At 41.3% G+C, this 23,268-nt stretch overlaps 1 protein-coding gene across 1 annotated transcript in view; it reads left to right on the top strand.

Annotated features, from left to right (window-relative positions):
• The window catches only part of PDE6A (phosphodiesterase 6A), a 67,778-nt gene that overhangs the window by 13,416 nt on the left and 31,094 nt on the right, over positions 1-23,268 (top strand). Inside the window, exons 2-4 of the mRNA XM_018553060.1 lie at positions 20,670-20,822; positions 22,846-22,935; positions 23,073-23,213. Of these exons, the coding sequence (XP_018408562.1) occupies positions 20,670-20,822; positions 22,846-22,935; positions 23,073-23,213 (384 nt within the window). The remainder of the gene's footprint in view (positions 1-20,669; positions 20,823-22,845; positions 22,936-23,072; positions 23,214-23,268) is intronic.

The following is a 23,268-nucleotide window of genomic DNA, read 5'->3' as shown; positions in this document are numbered from 1 at the left end:
GGGGGGGGGGGGCACAGCTGGCTCTGCCTCTAGATAGGCAGAGCCCACTGTCAATCAGTCAGCGGGGTGGATCTCGACAGTACTGTCGGGATACATCCCGGCTGCGGCACTCTCAGCATATAGCAGGCAATAGCCTACTATATACTAAGTTTTGGGTCACGGGAGGAAGTATATGTCCTTCCATTACCCTAAAGAGAACTATGGGAAAAAAAGATTTCCCCATTGTTCTCTTTAAATGTACTTACATTGCTGCAGAACAGCTGTGAGTTGTTAACCCAATACTTCTTCCCTGAAATAGTCCTTTTTGTATAACTCTGAAATGTACATTATTTTTTTGTTTTTGTTAACCTAAACTTCTGTTTTCACCTCTGGCAGTTTACCGCTTACCTTTGTACCTTTTCAAGTTATTCACTGGTCTTAAATTGCCTACATTTTAATAAATCTGGAAAAATGTGGGTGTTCTAAAACTTTTGACCAGTTGTGTAGTTTAGTAATTAAAACCACCAAAGGAAAGCTCTTTCTAAAAAAAATTATATCAAATTAATTTGGGTACAGTGTTGCATGAGCAAGTAATTTTTTATGAGCTCTCTTTTCCCCAATACCTTCCATAAAAGATAGTGTTGATGCTGCTCTGCTCCAGTTCAAAATGTCATTCACACTGCTATCTCACACTTCTGTAGTCCCAAGTCCTCCAGCTGCACACTGCAATCAAGCTCATATGCACATTTGCAAACTCAAGGCAAGATCATTACCCAAGCCCCGCTTTGATTTTCCCCAGCATCTATATTCTAAGGATAACAGACTAATTATGTATATGGTGATATGACTATGGTGGCATCTCCCTATAAGGTGTAGTGCTCTTTCTCTGTTTTATGACTGTGTAATTGTCAAACAATCACAGCACTGAAAACTGAAAGTGGTCTGGTAATGAAGTGGTATATACCAGGGATGTGAGGCAGAACAAAAGAAAGGGAAAAATAGTTGTGGTCCAATCAATGGAACCTAGTTAGTTGTTGGGGTGGTCAGACCGACCCAAAGGTGACGTGGAGTCGAGCAGGTGTAGATCTTCCCGGTTTGGGTGGTCGGGGATTAGCGGGGACACAAAATAGAACGGTGGAGAGTTGAGAAATCACATATAGGATAGGATCAAGGTGTGGAGTGTGCAGACTCATCGTTAGGTAAGGATGTATGCGATGTCATCGTCGGTAGGAGAGAAGGCAGGAGACTCTGGTGAAGGATCCCCAGGCGGGAGGCGGCTCTTGGAGCGTTGGAGCGGAAGCCCAAGCCGTGGCGTCCTCATTGCTAGGAAATGCTGTCAGGAGGCTAGAGAACGGAGAGGCTGAGGCGCTGCAGTGGATTGTCGGTGTTGCGGCTGCTCAGGACGTGCCATCTGGGGGCTGAACCACCTCTAGGGTCGAGGGGTGGTTACGATGAGGGCTTGGACAAGCACAGTGGAGCTGTGTCTGCAGTGGGCCGGTTTTTGACAGAGGAAAAGGCCACTGCTGGTCGTTTGATGCTGTGGCATGGTGGGCGGGGAGGGCTAACTGCACTGACGTGGCGGCCGGGAGAAGGATGTTGATGAGAAGAAACTGGAACTTGGCAAGCTAGCTTACCTAACGGTGAGTCTGCACACTCCACACCTTGATCCTATCCTATATGTGATTTCTCAACTCTCCACTGTTCTCTTTTGTGTCCCCACTAATCCCCAACCACCCAAACCTGGAAGGTCTACACCTGCTTGCCTCCACGTCACCTTCGGGCCGGTCTGACCACCCCAACAACTAACTAGGTTCCATTGATTGGACCACAACCATTTCTCCTCTCGGTCGTTGCACTTCCGAATTTTCCCTTTCTTTTGTTCAACCATTACACGTGTCGGACACCCTGGTCCTCACCAACAGGAAGGCGCACACTACTTTCAACCCCAACCCACAGTTTCATGTGTGTGGTGACACCTGGACTGCCCCTATAACTTTTCAGGTGAGGCAGAGCCTCACCTAGAATTATGGAGGAAAATGCTGTCAGCTTCATGTCTGAAGCTGACAGCTTTTTCTCCATTCAGATCAGCATCTAACAGGTTACACAGCAGGGAAATCCTCCCCGCTCTGTAACCTGTCACGGAGCCTCAGCGGTGAGGAGCAAGTGAGGGACAGGGAAGCTTCTCCCTGTCTCCTCCCTTCCTCCGTTACACTAGGTTTTGTGGCGGGGCTTCGGCCGGCAGGTCAGCATTTCGGCCGACAGGAGGCGGAGCTTTGTCCTGCGGGGATGGGCTTCGTCCGACGGGGGCGAGGCTGGGGAATGCCTCACCCTGAGCAAGAGGTACCACACATCACTGGTATATACTAGTACTCAAGTGGTTAAGATCTCACACTGGAGATACACAGCTATGAGGCTTTAGTTACAGGAGTGCCTAGGCAAAAGAAGAGCACTTCTATTTTTTGGGGAGGTATTCGAAACAAAAGGTACATTGTTTGGGGTACTGCTTATGCACAATTACCATTGCTAGATATTAGGGATGCACGGATATATTGGCCGCCGAAACATATTGGCCAAAAATGGCACTTTTGGCTAAAAGCCGAAAGTGCCATTTTCCTGCCGATACTTTGATGCATCTGTGATTTCTTTCCTCACCGCTGGGCGCTACTCTGTGTCCCAGCGGGGAGGAGAGAAAGTGACAGCTGGCCGAGCGCTGCGGGGCAAGAGCGCTGTGAGCGGCCGGTGTCTCTCCTCCCACACCGCTCGGCCACCTATCACAGTGCTGTATCGTTTTCGGTTTCAGCCTGACAATGTTTTCTATTTCGGTTTCGTTTCGGTTTTTAAATTTCTATTTCGGTGCACCTCTACTAGATATTCCCTATAACATAATCCCAAAATATGCACTTTTTAAATAAGGTCCACTTTAAGCCATATATGTTAAGTTGGTCTACTTAGTACTGGAGCCTGACTTGTAAGTTTAATAGTGAGTATGACATTAGAGAGGAGATTCAGAGCTTAACCTGGGAGATATTTCATCATGCTTTGGCATGTAGACTAACCGGATTCCTTAATTTCACTAGCAGATAGGCACACCGTGTACATTCTCAACAGTGTCAATAATTCATTGTGAAAGCAGCAAACTCTATTAAACTTGACTTGTATCAGATGATAATAATGCATCATCAGCACCGTTGCCCAGTTGTTAGCACAGTGTCAGGTTGATAAGAAACCCAATTTTTCTTTTCAATTGAACTAACGCTAGTAATTCTTCCAAATGTTTCATGCAGCAGTTTGCATACAGTATTATGTGCAATCATCCAGGGGCATTATATGTAGCTTTCAGCATTTATTGCAGAAACTTAGGCTGTACATATATTAAAAAATAAGGCATCAATAGAATTAATCTACTCAAATCAATACAGTGGTACCAGGAGGCTTAAAAACACATTATTAAGCCAGTGTGCATCATACCTTGGAGACGTATTGACTATGTTACTAATGAATATTAATAACACATAGTAACACATACTGTAGATCTCCATTTGTATTGAAACTGTTTTCAGATTCAATAGTAAGACTCCAGCAACAAGCACAGGTATAATGACATTGCAACGCATGCTGTAATGTCTAACAAGCACAAATGCTGAAACCAAAGGCTAGTGCTGCTCTCCCTGACTAACAACTCACTGTTTCAATATTATAAGTTCCCAAAATAGAAAACATTATCGTCTACCAGACAGCCAGTCTATTTATTATTAACAATGATGTGAGCCAGCAATCAGGCAGTGCTAGTAGTGGGACATCACTTTAACAAGCAATAAAGAACTTTAAGCCAACCGCTCAAGTTGCTTTTATTGTGAAATTATTATTTCTCAAAGATCACAACAAAGACTCTAGAGTAGAGTTTCAGTCTGTTTCTAACAGCTTAGAAATGCGTGTTGGTTGTTTAATAGAGGGCTGGCAGGCTGCCAAGATTCTGTAGCAATAAACACTGACAGGGAAAAAGCTAAGATTTCAGTGCCTGTGCTCTGAAATTTAAAAATGAATTATTTCACAATGGTTATAGATACAGCGGTGAATGAGATTTTATATTAAAGTGCCTTTACTGCTTGTTTAGAATATGCATATACTTTAGTGTGCATAACCGTAGGCACAAGTCTACATTAAGGACCTTGCAGGTTCCTTTCTAATTTACTATTTTCTGTTAGTTTAGTGGCCTTTACCAGAAGGGAAAAAATTATGGTGTTTGCTCAGCCAAAACTTTTTTTTTAGTTTTGACATAGAGTAGGGAAGAATTAGAATGCCAGTCTCTTTTTACTGCTATCTGGGGCTTTGTAAGAAACAAACATTTAACATAAATGCATATTTGTGTGGAAAGCCCAACTAAAAATTCAGGATAAACGCTAGACTGTTAGCAAATATGTTTTCTGTGACTTCCTTATATAGATGATGCCCCCTGCCAATAAGATATATTAGACCGGTGTATGTTTCTTATTTTTGGATTGTAAACACTTGTGAAGACCACTATGAGAATTGTGTAATACACTCATACTGTATATGTACCTGTGGCACAGAGATATGGATATTAACTAAAAGAAAACGTTTTGTTGATGTAAATTCTCCATGGGGTGCATGTGCCTACTCTCCACAGGAAGGTGAGAAGTGTGTGTTTTTTTTTACTAGTTGCCTCCAGCAGGCTTGACTTCCATTAAAGGTGGACATGTGAGTGGAAGGCTGAGCGATACACAGTATATAAGCGGAATTAATCATTTCCAGGTTTGCTGAGAATGTCTTCAGTTCATGGACAAGCAGAGGAATGTCATGGATAGCCTAATAAAAATGCTGACTCCATGAGCTGAATAGCTATTTTGTGCCATAATGCAGCTATGGAGACACAAGAAGAGACAGTTTATGGATGCAGTATATACATTCACTAGTTATGTTGGAAAGAGCACATGGTGGAGTACATTCACTGGGCAACAATGGTCACCTTGACCATGGCAAAGATATATTGGCTATGGCATCATTGTTTTCTATGGTAACTGTGGCCATGTAAACTTTAGCATGTTTATTATTTATACATAGATAAGATAGTCTGCGGATTCTTATATACTATTCACTATTCTACATAAATTAATGTTTGTTCATGTATTTGATGGTCATATTATATGGTTTCTCATGTCTTTACTTCTTACGTCATCCTGTATGTTTGCATTTAATGTATTCTTTCAACAAAGAATGCCAGAAAGTCAACTAGGCTACATGGGTGTGTCCTTCCTAAATTGTTAGCCTAATGCCAACAGACATGTGTCTGTACTACAGAAACTAGAGAAGTTAGGTGTGGAGGAGAGGTTATGATTGCTTGTTCACAACCTATTGTGATCTAAATTGTTTTCTAAGCAATATTTTTGGCTTTTGCTAAAAATTGAACTCACCTGAACTATGGACTAGATTCTGAGAATTTTTATGTATTTATTTTGTTTAGCATGTTACTTGCCAGTATTTCTGTTATGGTCATATGAGAATATAGGATTTCCCGTTGGAAGCTTTGCCATATGTTGAAAAAGCTGCCTAATCAATCACATGTTGATAAGACAATATTATCTCACACTGGAGTATATAAAACAAATCAATCTAGTCTAGTTCACTTATGCCTTCTTTTTCTTAAAGTAAGCATTGCTCATCAAATGACCCATAGGAAAGGGTGATGACTTTGTAACTTACATCATTTATTATGCTTACATTATTTATTTATTACCAATTTATTACCAATTATGCTTAGTACTGGTCTATTGTGAAGCAATGGTTTGCTCTGCAAATTTGCTTGCATCACTTCATCAAAAAATACAGTAGACAGTCATACATAAAATACCCAAATATTACATTTACAGATATTATAAATTCTTAGGGTAGAGGTGTTCTAACTTTTACACTCGTGCAAGGTCAGTATACAATATCTCAGGTGTCCCTGGTGTCAGAATGTTACTGCTCTTTTTATTCAATATATATTTATTTTGACTGTCACTCACGGCTCCCTGCAGGGATTCTCCCCGCTCCGATCCTCCAGCCCTGACTGGTGGAACGGACAGGGGAGGGGGCCGGTACAGCTGGCTCTGCCTCTGGATAGGCAGAGCCAGCTGTCACTCACGCAGCTAGGTGGATCTCTACAGTAATGTCGAGATCCGTCCCGGCTGCAGCGGTCTCAGTATACCGCGAGCTGTAGCTCACGATATACTGAGCTTTGGGTTACGGAAGGACGCTAGTATATGTCCTCCCGTGACCCTTAGGAGAACTATGGGGAAAAACACTTACCCTATAGTTCTCCTTTAGGTACTAGGAGAAAGGATGTGATATTAAATAATGCAGAAATACCAAAGATGGATTCTGGGATCCCATTTGGGGTCCTGACTAACAGCATACATACCTCAGGCCAACCATTAAATAACTCGGAATGAAAACATTTACAAAAATAGGAAAATAATAATTACTATACATCATTGCTTTCCTCATTATGCATTAAATCATCTTATGGTATCTACTTGGTTTGAACTATAATTAAACTGGGGTCCTATGTACTGGTATGCTGGAAATACTGAAAATAAATCTGTGCCTTGCTTGCCTTGATTCATTCTTTGCAATATTTTGATCTCACATTAGTTGCATAGTATGAATGGGAGCAGAGGTCAGAATTAGACACGTGCATTCGGATGAAAAACTTTATTCGGACATATAATATTTAGTTTTGTATGGGCACTGCCATCCTGCTGCATCCAAGATGTTTGCGCCCATACATTCATATGGCATCATCCGACACCGGCATTTTTTTTTTAAATGTGCGCTTTCGGATCCGGAGGTTCATTGCCTACGAATCTGAAACAGAATAATTATTTTGTTTCATCAAACTAAACAATATAAAAGGTTTTTCCCTTTTCAATTATTTTATCAAACGAAACGAATGAAAAGGTTTTTTGCTTTTCATTAGTTTCATCCGAAACAAATTTTTATGCTGTGCAGATGTCTAATCAGAACTTTTTCGTTTGCCTAGGGCGGCACCCTCCGTCGGGGCGGCTGCTCCGCTGGTGCTGCGGTACGCAAACGCCTAGCGCCGTTATAAATTCTTAAAGTATAAATATAAGTAAATATATAAATTCCTTAAGTAAAAAATTAATGTTTTACACAAATTTTCCCAGCTCCATAGCTTCTTAAATATACCGAGCTGTCTGCCAGGATACCAGATTTTCATCCAAAACTCTTATGCTCATTGCTATGAAATATATTGTAGAAAGATGTATTATACAGTATATACTGTACACTCTTCATTCTATTAGTTGTTATTTAAAAAACAAAAACAAATGAGCTATATACTGTATTAATAATATCAATTTAATGTGTTATGAATAATTATAATTATGTAACATGATTAATGATCATGTAATGCTTGGTGTAGGAAAAAAATCAAACAATGATGCCATTATCTGGTTATACAATAGTATTGCTCAATTTTTGGACTCCTTTAGAATGTCTGTTTCTCCCACTGTGTGCTGTGGTTCAATCCTCTGACTACTATGTCACTACAGGCACAGCAGTGAATTAGGCTTGCAGCGGGAAACACAGGTACCCGACATTCCTATACGTGTTGAAGAGTATAATTAAGGCTACGCTGGAATAGAGTAGATAGGAGACACGGGACGTCGTAGAGGTGGGTATAATACTTCATTGTAGGGAACTGCCATTAGGGTTTTTGGTGCGACTGGCAGGGTACTTTTATGGTTTCTTTATATTTGATGTGTCCATTTCCTGCATTTTCTAATGGCAAAGCACATATGATTTCTTTCCACCGATGCATTTCAGTGGACTGCGAAAAAGTCCTGCAGGATACATATTAGGTGTATTCCTTTGCACTTTCCTATTCAAGTCAAGGGGAAAAAAACCTGAAAAATTGTAAATATCTAAATGCCTGCCAAACGTTTTATATCATGCTTTTTATTGTGATTGTAGCTTAGAAAGTATTAGCTGCTAAACTGCAGTGCTCAGTAACTGTATAACTTTAAGACACTTAAACTTGGTTAAGGTATGCTATACAAATGTAAAACTATGTCCAATTACATAAAATATAATAGAAATATATTATGGACACCTCCCTGTTTTTATAATTACCATGTAATAGCTGCAGTAGGTTTAAGTACTTTAACTGACATTTATCTCTCACAGTTATGTAAAGAACACATATAGCCTCTGGTAATCTCATAATCCTAATTTAATGAGAACAGTCTTAGATTAACCTAGAGGTGCATCTGAGCTTGTTAGTACATTTATAGATGCTTCTAAATACTTTTCTTATCATTGTTATATATATAATTTACCTTTAGAGCACCTACACATTACACGCATCATTAATAAAGCATGTTAGTTAGTAACTGCTTCTACTATGCTGTGTTTTTATCCATGTATTAGTCTTTGTTAAGTGAACAATACTTACAATTATTTGTTTAATAATACAATCATATGTTCTGTAAAACCACACCATGCAATACCAAATCAGTGTTTTTCTGGTCTAAAAAAATTAAAACGTATTTTTAATTGGTTGTGGACTCTTGACACACGTTACAGGCCCAATCTCTACTGTTACATTGTAAAATATGCAGAGAGACACAGAGAGATTGCACAGTTCCCGATTGTCTCCCTCAGAGAGCGGGGACTGTCAATCACCAGTCCCTGCAGGGATTCACCATTCCCCTCTCCAGTCCTCCATCGCTGACTGGAGGGACAGGCAGGGAAGGGGTGGGCACAGCTGGCTCTGGGTCTAGAGAGTTAGTGCCAGCTGCCAGGGAAGATTAAGGGAGATGATCATTTTTTTCATGTGACACGAAGATAGTGAATCATGATTTTGCACCTAGATTGTGTTGAATGGCACTGCATTGTACTATACCTATATATCAGAAAATCTTTCTAGATTTTTATTTATATGGATTTAGGATGTGAGGTCTGCTCCTAGTGCAGGATGAGAAAAGCACATGAACAAGGGCAAATATACATGCAAGTGCTTAATTTAGTGTTAGGGATTTGTTTAGGTTTGGGTTAGCATTAGGGACAGGGATTAAAGGGTTATCTCAAGTATCTATGGTTATGGTGAGGTACTTGTGTTAGGGCCAGGTTAAGTCTTAGGGGTTAAGCTGTATGTTTTGGCCAATGTATTTATAAACACAGTGTATGATTTACTGTAGCTCCAATTGGAGAGCTTTTAAGGAAGTCATTACAGTCACAAAAGTATGCTTTAGAGCTTCTGCCCAGTTGTATTCGTCAACAGAAGTACCTTTACACAAGGTTTACCTTTGCAGGAAGTGTCAGCATCACCCAGATACAAAGTAAATATTTAACCTCCTGGATGTTTGGTCTGTTTAGACCTTCAGCTTTCTTCAGGATAGACTAAACCTTTTTTCCACAGGGGATGGCCTATCTGTAAGGCTAGACAGGCTTGGACACACGTTCCTCGCGTGTTTGTCTACACTCATGCTACTTGTAAAGCAATCTGTCTCCTGGGGAGAGGGCACAGAATAAATCAAGGATACTGTCTTTTGTAGCCAACACCCACCTGTCTCCAGTGAGTCTCAAACCTGATTGTGATCCGTTTCACTGCTCAACCTATAACCTGCGGCACTCTCTGCATCTTTGTTCAATGATAGATCATCTGTCAAAATATACTGTACATCCCAGCAATATATGCACATTTTCCCATGTTTTATCCCTTTGAAAACTCAGCAAGTACTGAACAATTCCTGTTCATCCAGCCAAAAATCGAGTGAGCTCCTAATCGCCCACTCCGCTCACACACACAATGCCCTATGCATGCGTTTATTCACATGCAGATGATAGGAATTGGTTTTAATTTTTTAGATTTTATTTTACTTTTTTTATCATTATTTATTTTTATTTTTTACTTTATCGCCTTTTTTTTTCTATTTTTATGTATTTACATTTTTATAATTTTTTCCAATTTTATGTTATGTTACATTTTTAAGTATTATATATTTTATTTTTTTTTCACTTGACTTTATTGCTATCACACAAGGGTAACAAGCCCTTGTGTAAAAGCTTTTGGAGGTGGCAGGTTCTCTTTATTGACCCTGTCACCTCCAACACAGGAGTTCTAGCACAGCACTGTGCTATTTCTCCTGTGACAGGAAGGCTGCATTCCTGTGTCACTACACACATAGAGCAGAGTAGAGAACCGTTCTCTGCCTTGCTCCGTGCTCTGGAACCTAATTTGCCGTAGTCACGGATTCCCCACAAGAGGGAAGACTACGGCAAAAAGGAAGCCCACGTGCAGAGAGACAGGCAGCCGGGACCGGGAGCTGTACACGGCCGGCCGCTGGAGCTAGAGAGAGGGGAGGGGGGAGGAGAGCGGAGGGGGGAGGAGAGGGGGAGCGTGATTCAGGCAGGTTATGAGTGATTTTTGGACGGCTTTACAGCCATTTAAAATCACTTGTACAAAACGGCTCCCACACTACATTTAGCCATGCTGCTTGCACGGCTAAATGTAGTAGCACGGCTACTCGCCCAGCGCCCGAAACTGCCTGTCCCGGGCGTCGGGCGATAGGAATTCCACACCCCTGTCCTGTACAGTAAGGTTTGTGAACCAAGAGATTGCAGCTTGCTATTCTCAGATTTTTGCTAAGTATCTTATGGTAAAATAGTTTACATTAGGTAAATGCCCATAAAAAGAACGCACTTACAATACTGTAATATAAATCCCTCAGATAAATGGGGCAATAATAATCTTCACAATTATAGTGCAGGGCATACAACTCATTAGCAACATGCAAAGGGAACAGAACGATGACATTGTCTTGCACACAGGTATACAGTATGGTGTTATTGAAATGAAGTATGGAAATTTTTTGGGGAGACATTGAATCGCTGTGGCTATGCCATGCTCAAGCAGCCATCTTTTATAATCTTTATGTCTATATCATCCTAATACTGTAGCCTATATGTTGCTGATGCAATTTGTCGAGATCAGCGCATCAGCATTGTCCCGGGCACATGCACCCCAGGAGCCATGTGGTGTAGCGAGGCTGCTGGTATTAATGGCCCCTTAAGAGCTCAAATCAATGCAATGCAATGCTCTGTAGTCATTACTATATCATCACTGTGTTTTTCAAAAATGCAAGTAAGTACCTGAAATTGACATGGAATCAACCTTTTGCAGTCTACTGTACAACAGAGCTCAGAGAGAGGGAGGGAGAACAGCAAAGGCAAAAGGAGCCACTCTGTTGCTGAGATGGGCTCATGCATGTGCTGCTTCTCCGTTCACTGCTTAGTCACAGGTTGAGAATGTAAGTAAAATAAAAACTGGAGCAGAGAAAGAACAAGTCCCCTTCCAGACAGAAATGTGCTATATAGCAGAGCTCTGTAAATCTCAGAACTGGATGGACAGAAATTCAAATAATTGGGCATGTAATACAGCTCCTTTATATGCATTCCATCAGTGTATTTAACTGTGTGCCGGGAGTACAGCTTTAAATTATACCAAATCCTGAAATCTAGTCGAAAACGATTGACTGTTCTCAGCCTGTTTGTTTACTTCTATTGAAGGTTGATCAAATAAACAATCAAAAGCAAACTATACATCATTCTAATTATCTTAGACCTAACTGGAAGATTTTATACTTAACGCATATGACCAATGACATTAAGATGTATGAATGAATAATATTGTATATGTATAGATTAAAATCATAAAGAAATATATACATATATATATATATACACACACAGTATATTAGGGATGCACTGATACCGATACTAGTATCGGTATCTGTGCCGATACCTACTATTTGGGCGAGTATTAGTACTCGCCCAAATGCTTAGGTACTTACCCCGATACCGGCAGTGCCGAATGGGTGTGTGGGGCACGGTAAAGGCCCCTATGAAGAAATCTAGCTTTGGGGAAAATTGAGAAAGGGGGAAGTATGGTGACAACAACCAAGAATCATGACAATGGGTGACATTTCTACATATTGCATGGCATTACTTATTACTGTGCCAGGAGCTAGTTCTTACCCGACAGCTGATCAGCCATATCTGATCTTCCTTTTCTTCTTATACCTTAAAGCAAATGTAAAACTATCCTCTTTAAGGTGTGGTTCACCATTGTAATGCTTGGCACACACCTTACAACCATCGCAAGACTTTTGTCTTGCTAAGGTTGTAAGGTACTTAAAAAAATTGTACGATCTTGGACAGGCAGATCGTACTTGCGATGATCGCAAGCCGTGCCCCCCTGAGGGGCGGGCTCTGATGACCGCAATGCTGGCTCATCCGGCTTTTATCGTACGAACATGCTACACATGCACACATGATGCTCGGTGGGTTCTCGAACATGTTCGTAAGTGAAAAGTCGTGCGACCTTACAGTAGTAGAGGTCGCACGGCTTCCACACACCTTACGATAAGCGTACGATCGCGGCAAGGTGTGTGGGGACCTTTACCATCAGGAAACTGGTCCAGAGCAATGATGTGGAGCCAATACTGGAAATACTGCACATAAACACAAAGGGGGTGATTTACTAACCTAAACACACGCACGCACCAGGTGTGTGTGATTTTCACACAGCAAAACGTATTTATCAACCAAAAAGTCTCTAAAAGCATATTTCCACTAATGCCATATATGGAAAAATCATGCACATGATGCATATATAATGCTGCTTCACAGTTTAGACAAAAATGGTTAGCTCATGCATTTACATTCCTGCATTCATCAACGCAAGCAACATAACATAGAGTTAATTTACACCACATTACCTTGCAATTCATTGCAGGGCTTTGCACAACACACCTGCTGGGTGTGTACACACTACAAAGGTGTTTCGATTCCTCCCATAGATCATGCTGGGAGGGAACACACTACAGAGGTGTATACACGTTCGTGGTGTGTTTAAAAGGTTAGTAAATCAACCCCAATGTGTTTGTAAGAGGCCATAGGAATTCTGAAGCCCTGAGATCACAAAAAAAGTTAAAATTAGTATTTGCTACAAGCAAAGGCAATTGTTTATGACACACCGTGCTTATAGCAAACTAAATGTCATCCAGTTAGGGTTTATGTCTTCTTTAAAGTCTACTCTTCTTGATCTTCTATTGTAGCCTTGTTTAAACTCCAGAAGGTCCATCTGGTTTTATGGAAATGTATACTTTTTATCCCAAATTGCAATAAATCTTTAAACAAACTGTCTAGTCATTCTAGAAGTGCAGATCACCATGGCTCGGGTTCAGATGAGTTGCTATGAGTTCATTGTTCAGTTACAGTGCACAATACAGCCCTTAGAGGATCAGTGCAGGGCAAACAGTCATATTATACTCTAGTGTGATCTGATGTGCTCCTAGGCAGTTTTTGCTCACCACTGTCATGCCTATGACATTGAAATGTGAGTGCAGAGCACATGCACCTGAAATGAAACATCCAAGCACATGTGAATACACACAAAATACAACTTGCCAGACTTGTTTATCTGTGAGCAAAGGTAATATTTACACGGCAGTGACATGAAAGTCACCTTAAAAATCAATGGCATTAGTTTTTTTGTTTGTATGGTAACAATGCTGTACTAAAATTACTGTTTTCATCTTGTCCACACTTGCATATACAGTGCATAACTTGTGGGCTAAGTTGCACCCACAGGTTAGACAGAACGAGACAGTGGTAAAAAGTAAAGGGGTAACATAGGGAAACATAGAAAAAAGACAAAGCACAAGCCTGATCCCACCTATAACCTCTGCAGTCTTTTCTACTAGGCCAATGAAAGTGTCCATGTTTGTCAATTGTTGACTTATGATAGAATCTTCACACCCATAATTGGGTTAACCCCCAAGATGGGCATCAACTCAGGCAATATGGCTTTGTAGCTTTGCAGCTTACTGTAAGTTCCCCATGTAGTCCCAAGAGAGGTCCAGTGAGGAACATGTAACCTTGTTTAGGGATTTGGGGTGGACATTTCCTTGAAGATATTCCCAAAGTTTACAAAGACCCTTAGATGACAGCATCAAGCCAAACTTTAAGGATGTCCAACAAAAAAATAGTTTTTCTTTTGTCATGGGACAGTTTTAAACCTGTTACCCTCGTATAACTCATTGAGGAATCTTTTCCAGGCCACATAGCATTGAATGTTTTAGTTCTTATGGCAGATTTACATGTGTGAATCAGTGCTTTTTAGGAATATATGAGTTTTTTGTTCCCAGAAATTTCAGTAAAAGTCAAACGATTTTGGCAAAAATTCAACACTTTAGGCAAAATGCGTTTTGGAAAAAGATAATGTGAGCGGCAAAATTAAGATGGTTTCCAAGAGTGCACTGGACCTAAAATTACAGAACAACCCTGGACATGTTCATGTGCAAAAAATGACCCCTCAATGGCTGCTTTCTTCATGATTTTTAATTTTTTTTGTCAAAGAAAATAAATCAGACAGCAAAAAATAAATAATTTTTTTTTATCATTTGAAAAGAGATTGTACAGAGATTGTACTATCAGATTGTACATTACAGTATATGGCTCTCTTAACTGGCTCCATTGCTACTCCTTTGCTCAATAGTGATATTGTACAGCAGGACAAAAAAAGTATCTGGTTGGTTGGTGTGGGCAAATCCTTGAATTTTCCTTACCTCTATTTTGTATGCATTAGTATTTAAAAAATATACATAAAAGATGTATATGTGTGTGTGTGTGTGTGTATATATAGGAAAGTACTGTTACTAGGAAAGAGCAGGTTTTACAACTCATTCTGGGTTTTCTGGATTATAGTTGGGATCTTGGAGCCAGGAGATTTCTAAGCGAACTGGGAGGGAAGAAATCTCCATTCCTGGGCCCGGGCTTTAGTGGTGACCAGCACCAAATGATGGTGCACAGCGCTTATGAGGAGGATGCTGCGTCAGGTTCAAGGCTCAACCTGGGTGACAGAGGAGGTGTCTGCAGGAGTCAGGAGGGCTCCACCCTGGGACCAGTCTGTGGCTGGCGGACTGAGGAGTGTGTCACCTGTGTGGTGAAGAGTGTTTGGTAAACACACAACCTAAAGTCGGGGGACTTTAAAAGTGCTATTTTGCTGAAGAAAGAAAACTGTACTTTGTGTTTGAAATCCCGGCAAGGGTAAACCTGTGTGGACGTTTGAGTTGGATTCAATAAAAGCGGCAAGGAAGCCCCTAAAAGAAGTCATAAGCGAGTGGATGCGTCCTTAATGCGCTACCATTGGAAGCTAAATCTCTTGTAATCTATTATATTTCCATTTCTATTATATTTTATAAGATTATGCACAGTGCTTCAGCATTCAGGGTTAATCTTTTAAATAGGAGACCATATTGAGATAAATGTAAGGATTCACATTGAAATGGATAGATAAATGAGCAAGTTCTGCCACCTGCAGGTGATTGGTGTGATAACAGCTATGACTTATTTCTCGAAAAATATCTGTAAAGTATGTAAAATGCTTGTAAAATAAAGGATATCACTAGGTTTAGGTTGGTTTACATTACTGCCAATTAAAAAAAAGTTATCCTCACTATGAAACGTATGGGCTAATTAAATACGGTATTTTATAAACAAATGCTTGTTCAATTATATTTCTGGTGAAAGAAAAAATTGGAAAATATACTTTTGATTCTTACAAATAGGTCCCTGAAGTAATATGTGCACTTTTGTGAAACACTTTTACAAACAAATAAAACAATTAATGACTCATAGAGTAGGAGAGGGCCAAAACCCATTGACAGGTTTCATTTTGCCACACGTGTCCCATTGGGGAGGTTTCCATTCACTTTCGGTTACTGGTACACAACAGGAAGTGAGTTGAAATCTCTTAAAAGTAAAAAATCTCCTTTGAGACAGGAGTCTTAAAGAGACCTTGTCAAAGAGGCTTAAAGACCCCAGGCACTTTGCCTTGACAAAGAGGATTAAAGAGACCAGTCACTTTGGGCAAAGTGTCAGCTTCTGTAAAAAGGCTCTTCCCACCCAATTATATCTACCTTTGCATCACTCCACCTAATCTTTTTTATTGTCACAGCCTGAACCTTAATTTAACAGCAATTAGCCTAGCGAGCTGTAGAGGAAGAAGTGGAGATGGACTGGTTGAGGGGTATATATCATTTGGTGGGTAGGGAGCCTTTTTTACAGACATTTCATATTTTGCCTTGATTTTTGCCATGCTTTGTGCTAAAAACAAGGAACAGAGAATTCTGCATGCTACAAACAAAGGCACATAAATAGTTTTGTATAGCTTGTGTAATGTTAGGGAGCTCACAGAGCACTCGCACAGCTTTTTTCCATTAACAAACAGTCTTTATTTTTCTTTCAAAAGGCAGACAATCAAGAGGTCCAACATAAAATAGCTTGCTGCAGCAGAACACATGTATTGGCTCACCAACCACCAAGTTGTTCCATACACTCATGGTGTACCAGTCTTTTAATAGTTCTCTCTTGCAGCACTGCTGCTCCGGCCTCAATCCTCAGGGCCACTGTCTGGTTCCCCCAGACGACCTCAATAACGTGCCAATCCTCACAACAGGCTTCACAAACCCGCAGCACTCCGCTGCACTGGCCTCCACACTGACTCCCGGGTGGAGCTCTCCTGTCTCCCAGGTGGGGGCCCTGAACACATCCCAGCACCCTCTTCATTAGGGATGTACATAGGTGCACAATTAGGTGCTGGTCGCTACTAACCCACAGAGCCAGGACTGGAGATTTCGTCCCACCCAGAGCTCTAAGAAATCTTCTGGCTCCAGGATCCCAACTATGATCCAGAAAACCTGGAAAGGACTGAAAAAGGCAGTTCTTTCCTGGTACCAGTAATGTCTTCCTGGAGCCACTCAGCTCTGGCTGAGAACCCTGGGTGACTTTGAGGCCACCTAACTCCGTGATATTGCCACGCAATGCCACACCTGTAATTGTGTAATTATTGGGGTTTATTTATTAAAGAAGTAGAGCATATTTATATTAGGGTCCATTCACACTACTATTAGTGAATGTGTGTTAATGTGCATTATGCAGTGTGATAGTATTGCATTAAGACAGCTCATTTGTTAGAATGGGATGTCTAATGCACAAAAACGCACAGAAAAAGGTGCATGTACCATTTCTGGCAACGCAGCACACTGCAACACACATTACCACAAAGGAATAGTATTAGGGATGTCCAGATACCAGTTCAGATACCAGTGCCGATACTTGACATTTTCATGAGAACTACCAGGGTTGCAGCGGTTGCAGCTGGGACCTGGCTCTGGCGCTCCACCACTGTCCTGAAATCATTAGTCTGTATTGTTTTAGAAAAACTGTCACATGACAATAAACAAAAATGTATCATGGTATCGGTGCATCCCATATACAGTATATATATTTATTTAAAAAAATAATGCATTAAAATGGGGATGTACAAATCTCAGGAGCTCCGTGTGCTCCCTAAAGATGACAGCTGCCTCCTAAGTTTTGAGTTTTTCTCCAGTCTGGTCCTGGAGCTGGAAAAGTATCTGTACATGTACTTGTACCGAGAACGGTACTTGGTATCTGAACATCCCTAAATAGTATGAATAGGTGAAATAAAGTAAAGACTAACTTTGCCAAGAATACCAAATCACGTGCAAGCGGGGAAAAAACACAGAATTTTTGTTTGAACATGATTGGATGATGGATGTCAGCACAACTTTAACCCATTCACATTCAGTAAGTGAATTCTCTCTTTGCAAAGTGAACTTTAACTTAGGTGACTAAGATACGGTGTTGATTTCCATTATCCTATCAAGTGCAAGCAAAAATCCTGTTTTGAGGAGGTGCAACTATCCCTGCTGCTGGGCTTCTCCACCTGTCTCCGATCTACAAGGCCCAATACAAGTGCGCTCTTCTTATACATTTGGGCAACGTGGCAACGTGGCTAGGGCCTGCATCCCGTTGTACTGGAAATTTACTGAATATCCTCCACTCAACCTATGGCTCTGGAAGGTGGAAGACATTCGAGTTATGGAGGAACTGACCTCTGCTCTCCACCACAGAGAAAAGTTCCGGAAAACGTGGTTCTACTGCCTGGATTTCATGTTCTCTCAAGAGTTCAGATGCATTCACTACAAGCTATGCAAATGTGACCAACAGTGCCAAGATGGTGACTATAAAGCAGGGGCTGACTGGCAACTCCCGCGCAGCACTCCACAGCCTGCCAATGGTAGGTGGGCAGTCTCCCTCCCAGCCAATAGCAGCAGAAGTGGGCGGAGGGAGCTGCCGTGGCCGCCGAGGAGCCCGATCAGTGACACGGGCATTCGGGAAGGCAGCCGAACATGCTGTTCTCCTCGGCCGCTGAAGTAGCGTGTTAGCGCCAGCCCAACGGGGGCCGTTTTTAGAGGCAACAGAGAGGCCCGGAGGGCAATTGCCACCCTGCCCCCCGGCCCAGTCCGCCCCTGCTATAAAGTGAAACCCATAACTTTCTTGCTGTCTGGTCTCCATATATAACATTGCAGGATAGTTTCCATAGGAACTTTAGACGGTGGCATCACAAGGGGGGTGCGGCCCGCACCAGGGTGACAACATTGGAGGGGTCACCCCCTCTAAAAGTCGGGCACTTGGTCATGGACCAAGAGCTCGACAGTGTCAGGAGAGAGGAGGGGACTCGGCGGCATACCCCATCCCGCCAGGTTAACATCCCCTCTGGCAGGCGTAAATGAGATGACTGTGCATGCGTGTGGTGACGTCACGCGCATGCTAAATTACGTCACGGCAGGGTGTCATCCGGTCTCCGCTCCGGGTGACACCCGGCCTCGGGACGCCCCTGCTTTAGAGAGTTGTCTGAACTACTTGTGTGTGCTAGTTCGTTGCTAGGTACACATAATACCATGCCTCATTGAATGTTGGAATCATAGAAAATGTTTGCATATAAATGTACTCACCTCACACCAACTCCCCATCTCTATGATGGGAGGAGCAGGGTCTGGTAGGCTGTGTCGTTTGTCTTCTGTGGAGTATATTTTATTGAGAAGAAAAAAGATTCAGCAGTGGTGCAGCTTCCTTCATTTTGAATTGTCACTTCAACTGCCCTGTGACCACAGCATCCGTGGCAGGCAGCAAAGCCATAACCATCTGAACCAGTGCCTTTTGGAGTTGCTTTTGCCCAACACTGGTGTACTTTTTAAGCAGTTACACTATGAGGCTAAAGTATGAAACATGCATCCAAATTATTGAGTTCAGGCGTTTCCCATTAAGGTTCTGATAATACTACTGCATACAAAGTCATATTAAACAATTGTGTACTTCAGACCTTATAGTAATAGTTTAGAGAAGGCCCAATTTTGTTTCCAGCATGACTGTGTCCCTGTGCAATGCCAGCATCATAAAGGCATGTTGTGTAGAGCAGTGCTCCCCAACCTTTTTATCGCCGCGGACCGGTCAACGTTTGATAATTTTACAGCGGCCCGCTGAGGGGGGGAAGTTGATTGTTTATATTTTAGATTGTTTTGGTTTAATAATTTTAATTTGTGCTGTCAGTGCCATTATTTTCTAATGGCACCACAGTCGTGCCAGGCAGATTGAGCTGCTGCAATACAATATTTAAGAGAAAAAAAGTGTAAAACGCACTTGCCCGGCGCACGGAACTACATGTCCCGGGCTTCGGGCGATACGAATTCCGCGGCCCGGTACCATTTGATCCATGGACCGGTACCGGTCCACGGCCCGGGGGTTGGGGACCACTGGTTTAGAGTATGGTGGGGAAGAACTGCATAGATTGGCCTACACGGAGGCCTGACCTCAGCACTACTGAACATCTATGGAATAAATTGGAATTCCAAGTGGTAGCAATGTCTTTTCTCTTTATTATCTCTTTGTTACATTTCTCCATATCAAATACAATTTCAGAAAACATAAACAGAAAAAGAAACATAACGGAAACAACATTAAATACATAAAAATCTAGAAATGCAATATAGATAAACATCATAAAAACAAAAAATAAACTAACAACGCTCCCAGCATCAGCATTTGACCTCACAAATGCTTTAAATGGACAAATTCCCACAGCTACACAATCCAAAATTTTGTGGAAAGCCTTCCCAGAAGAATAATGGCTTTTATGGACTTAAAGAGGGGGCCAATGCCGTGTTAATGCTCATGGTTCTGAAATGGGGGGTCCTTCAAGCGTATATCCGTGTGATGGGCAGGTGTTCACAAACTTTAGGCCACATGGGTTACATAAGCTAATACAGCCATTGTTACACCCTGAGAATGAAAAGAAGTGACAGAGCTGTTGTTAAAAGACAGCAGACAGCATGGTGATATAATGAATGTAGCACAGAGGTCAAAGCATTCATAGAATTCGAGAATAACTAAATATAAACATAAATGAAAACACAATGACAACATTTTTATTTCACCTTTGAGATCACATTTTCCTCTCAGGTACACTAGTCCATCTGATAAAAATGCACAATTACACATAAAAAATTGCTACTCCAGCCATACTTGATCCTTTCTCTTTGCAGTATTTTATAAAATGATGAGAACAGTAGCTGTGCCCCCTTTTGAAGCACTCATTTACTAATGTATTGTTATAACTTTCTAGACACAGTTTATCTTGTCACACTTTGTTTATAATGTGTACTTGTACAATGACATTTTACCATTAGTTTTTGATCAAACTGTCATTTCTCATTTGCATCTGCTTTCTCATCTAGGATACCCACTTCTGCAGGTTCGTAGATAACCTCACAGAATATGCAACACAAAGCATACTGGCAGCCCCTATAATGAACGGCAAAGATGTAGTGGCTGTGATAATGGCTGTTAACAAATTTGATGGCACCTGTTTCACCCAAAGAGATGAAGAGGTAAGGTGTGATTACTCACAGTCTGTAGTCTCATGTATTCAATGTTATTATGAATTATTGTTTATCAGAAGTGTCACCAAGATAGAAGACAAACAGGTTTCATGATGCTACAATCCATAACGTTACTTATACTTATTTGCTCATGCAGAATAGTAAAAATGATGTAATAATAATCAGGGAGGCATTCCAAAGATAAGGCTCTATTCTGTAGACAGCACCACTGACGTTGTTTTAAAGTTGAACCCCAGGTAGATAAAGATATAAATGAATACAACTCAGGTTAATAAAAAAAATACAGATCTGTAATCATTAATAATGTGAAACTCCAGGAATTATCTTTTTTGCAAACTTACATTGGTCCAGCTTATCTTAATGTAAGTATCCATATATGATATCCGTAGGGCCGCTGGGGATGCTGAAAATCAATGTAGTAGCCCTCACTATATACAATCATAGCAAGGAGTCACTCATTTGGCACCACTGCCATTCAGAGAACCCCTTGTATTTTTTTAATGAATACAAAGGGGTCTATTCACTAAGCTGCCGTAGGCAGCCGAGTGAATGATCGACCTAAAGCGAAGTGAGCTGAACGCTGTTCGGCTATTCACTTCAGGCTGGTACGGCTGATTTCAGCCGTATATCGGCTGAAATCAGCTGTACATCAGGTGGCTTCGGGTCGGCCGAACATGCTAGGCATGTTCGGCCGACCCGAAGTGCAGAAGGAGTCCGACTCAGCCGATCCAACATCTGGATTGGCTAAGCCGAACCTTCGGCAGGCTACTCGCTGCTGTTTGGTCTATTCTTATAGATGCCGAACAGCAGTGAGTGAATAGTCGAATGCAGCCAAGCAGAACAGAAAAATAGCTTAAAAAATAGAAAAAAATAAATAGAAAACGATTGTGCGAAGCTAGCAGCTAGCTCCGCCCAACTGTTTTCTATTGGCCGGCGGTTCTGCTGCCGTCAAAAAAAAGAAAGAAAAAAAAACTCTCCCAGGCGCCAAGGAGAGAAACACTGCTGTTTCTTTTTTTTTCTTTATTCTGACATGGAGCCGTGTCAGAATAGAAAAAAACTAATTTTGGCCATAGGAATGCATTGCTAGATTCCTATTGGCTATTTCAATTTGCAATAGCCAATAGCAAACTAGCTATTGTTCCCGCCCTCTGCTGCTCTCAATCAGTAGTGGTGGACCTGATGGAGAACTGCAGCAGAGGGCGAATGCAATGCTAGTTTGCTATTGGCTATATCCGTCGGCTGCTTCGTGAATAGATCCCAAAATGTTTTCTGATTGGACAAGGTGGACAGGTGGGGTGGTTGACGTCACAAACTCCACCTTCTTCCTTAAAAATATTTATCATTTATCTATTCATTTTTTACTTGTTATGATTGGCTAGAGATCTGCTTTAAGTAATACAGCATGGTACAGCATAACGCATGGTTTTTTAAACAAATGAATGCCCACAGATTTGTGTGGATGGGAGGTTTATCTCTTTGTGATTTAAATTGTAAAGTTCTTAATTGTGCCTTTGATTACTCTGAATTTTCCAATACCACTATGCTAACACAATTTCACATGACTTGACACATTTGGGCTTATTTATTAAGCCTGTGCAAAGAACAAACATGAGGTGAAAAGTGTATTCCATCTCTTATCAGTTTAGAACAATGAATGATAATTGCTGAAGAATTGCTATGGATGGTTGCCTCAATGTTGCATTTTGCCTTAATAAAGGCTAATTCCACCTTTAATATCATGTTCCATGTCACACACACATTTAGGAACATAGCGTTCCACAGACCCCCAACCCTCAAACTGCACCCCCCGCCCCCCTACACGCACACGCGCGCACACACACACACACACACTTTTCTGAATTGTGTGGTGCTTCTCCCTGCAGGCCCCTGTATATTTTGTCTTTAATATCACTGTAAGGAAACCTTCTTTTCTGGCTTTAATGTCTGTTTACTAACTGCATGTTTAACCTAATAGATGCTATGTGTAATTTGTGGTTGCACTGTTTTTCAGATGTTCCTTAAGTACCTCAACTTTGCCAACCTGATTCTCAAGGTGTATCACCTATCCTACCTTCACAACTGTGAGACTAGAAGAGGCCAGGTATAGCGTGTTTCTCGATTTGCTTGCTTTTGAAAGCTAATCAGTAACTTTGATTCTATCTCCTTTTGTGCATGGCACAGATCATTGGAAGCCATAGTGTGCTACCCATTTCTACCTTTCTTATTTTTCTTTTGCAGATATTGTTGTGGTCAGCCAACAAGGTCTTTGAAGAGCTAACAGACATTGAACGACAGTTTCACAAAGCACTTTATACGGTCCGCGCCTTCCTTAACTGTGATAGATACTCTGTGGGTCTTCTCGATATGACGAAAACAAAGGTAGTTTACGCTAATCACTAAATACTAATGTTTAAAGGAAAACTCTGGGCATGTA

This window comes from Nanorana parkeri, unplaced genomic scaffold (assembly GCF_000935625.1).
Source record: "Nanorana parkeri isolate BGI_ZX_2015 unplaced genomic scaffold, ASM93562v1 scaffold107, whole genome shotgun sequence".
NCBI classification, from domain to species: Eukaryota; Metazoa; Chordata; class Amphibia; order Anura; family Dicroglossidae; genus Nanorana; species Nanorana parkeri.
This window is presented reverse-complemented; position numbering and strand designations above follow the sequence as displayed.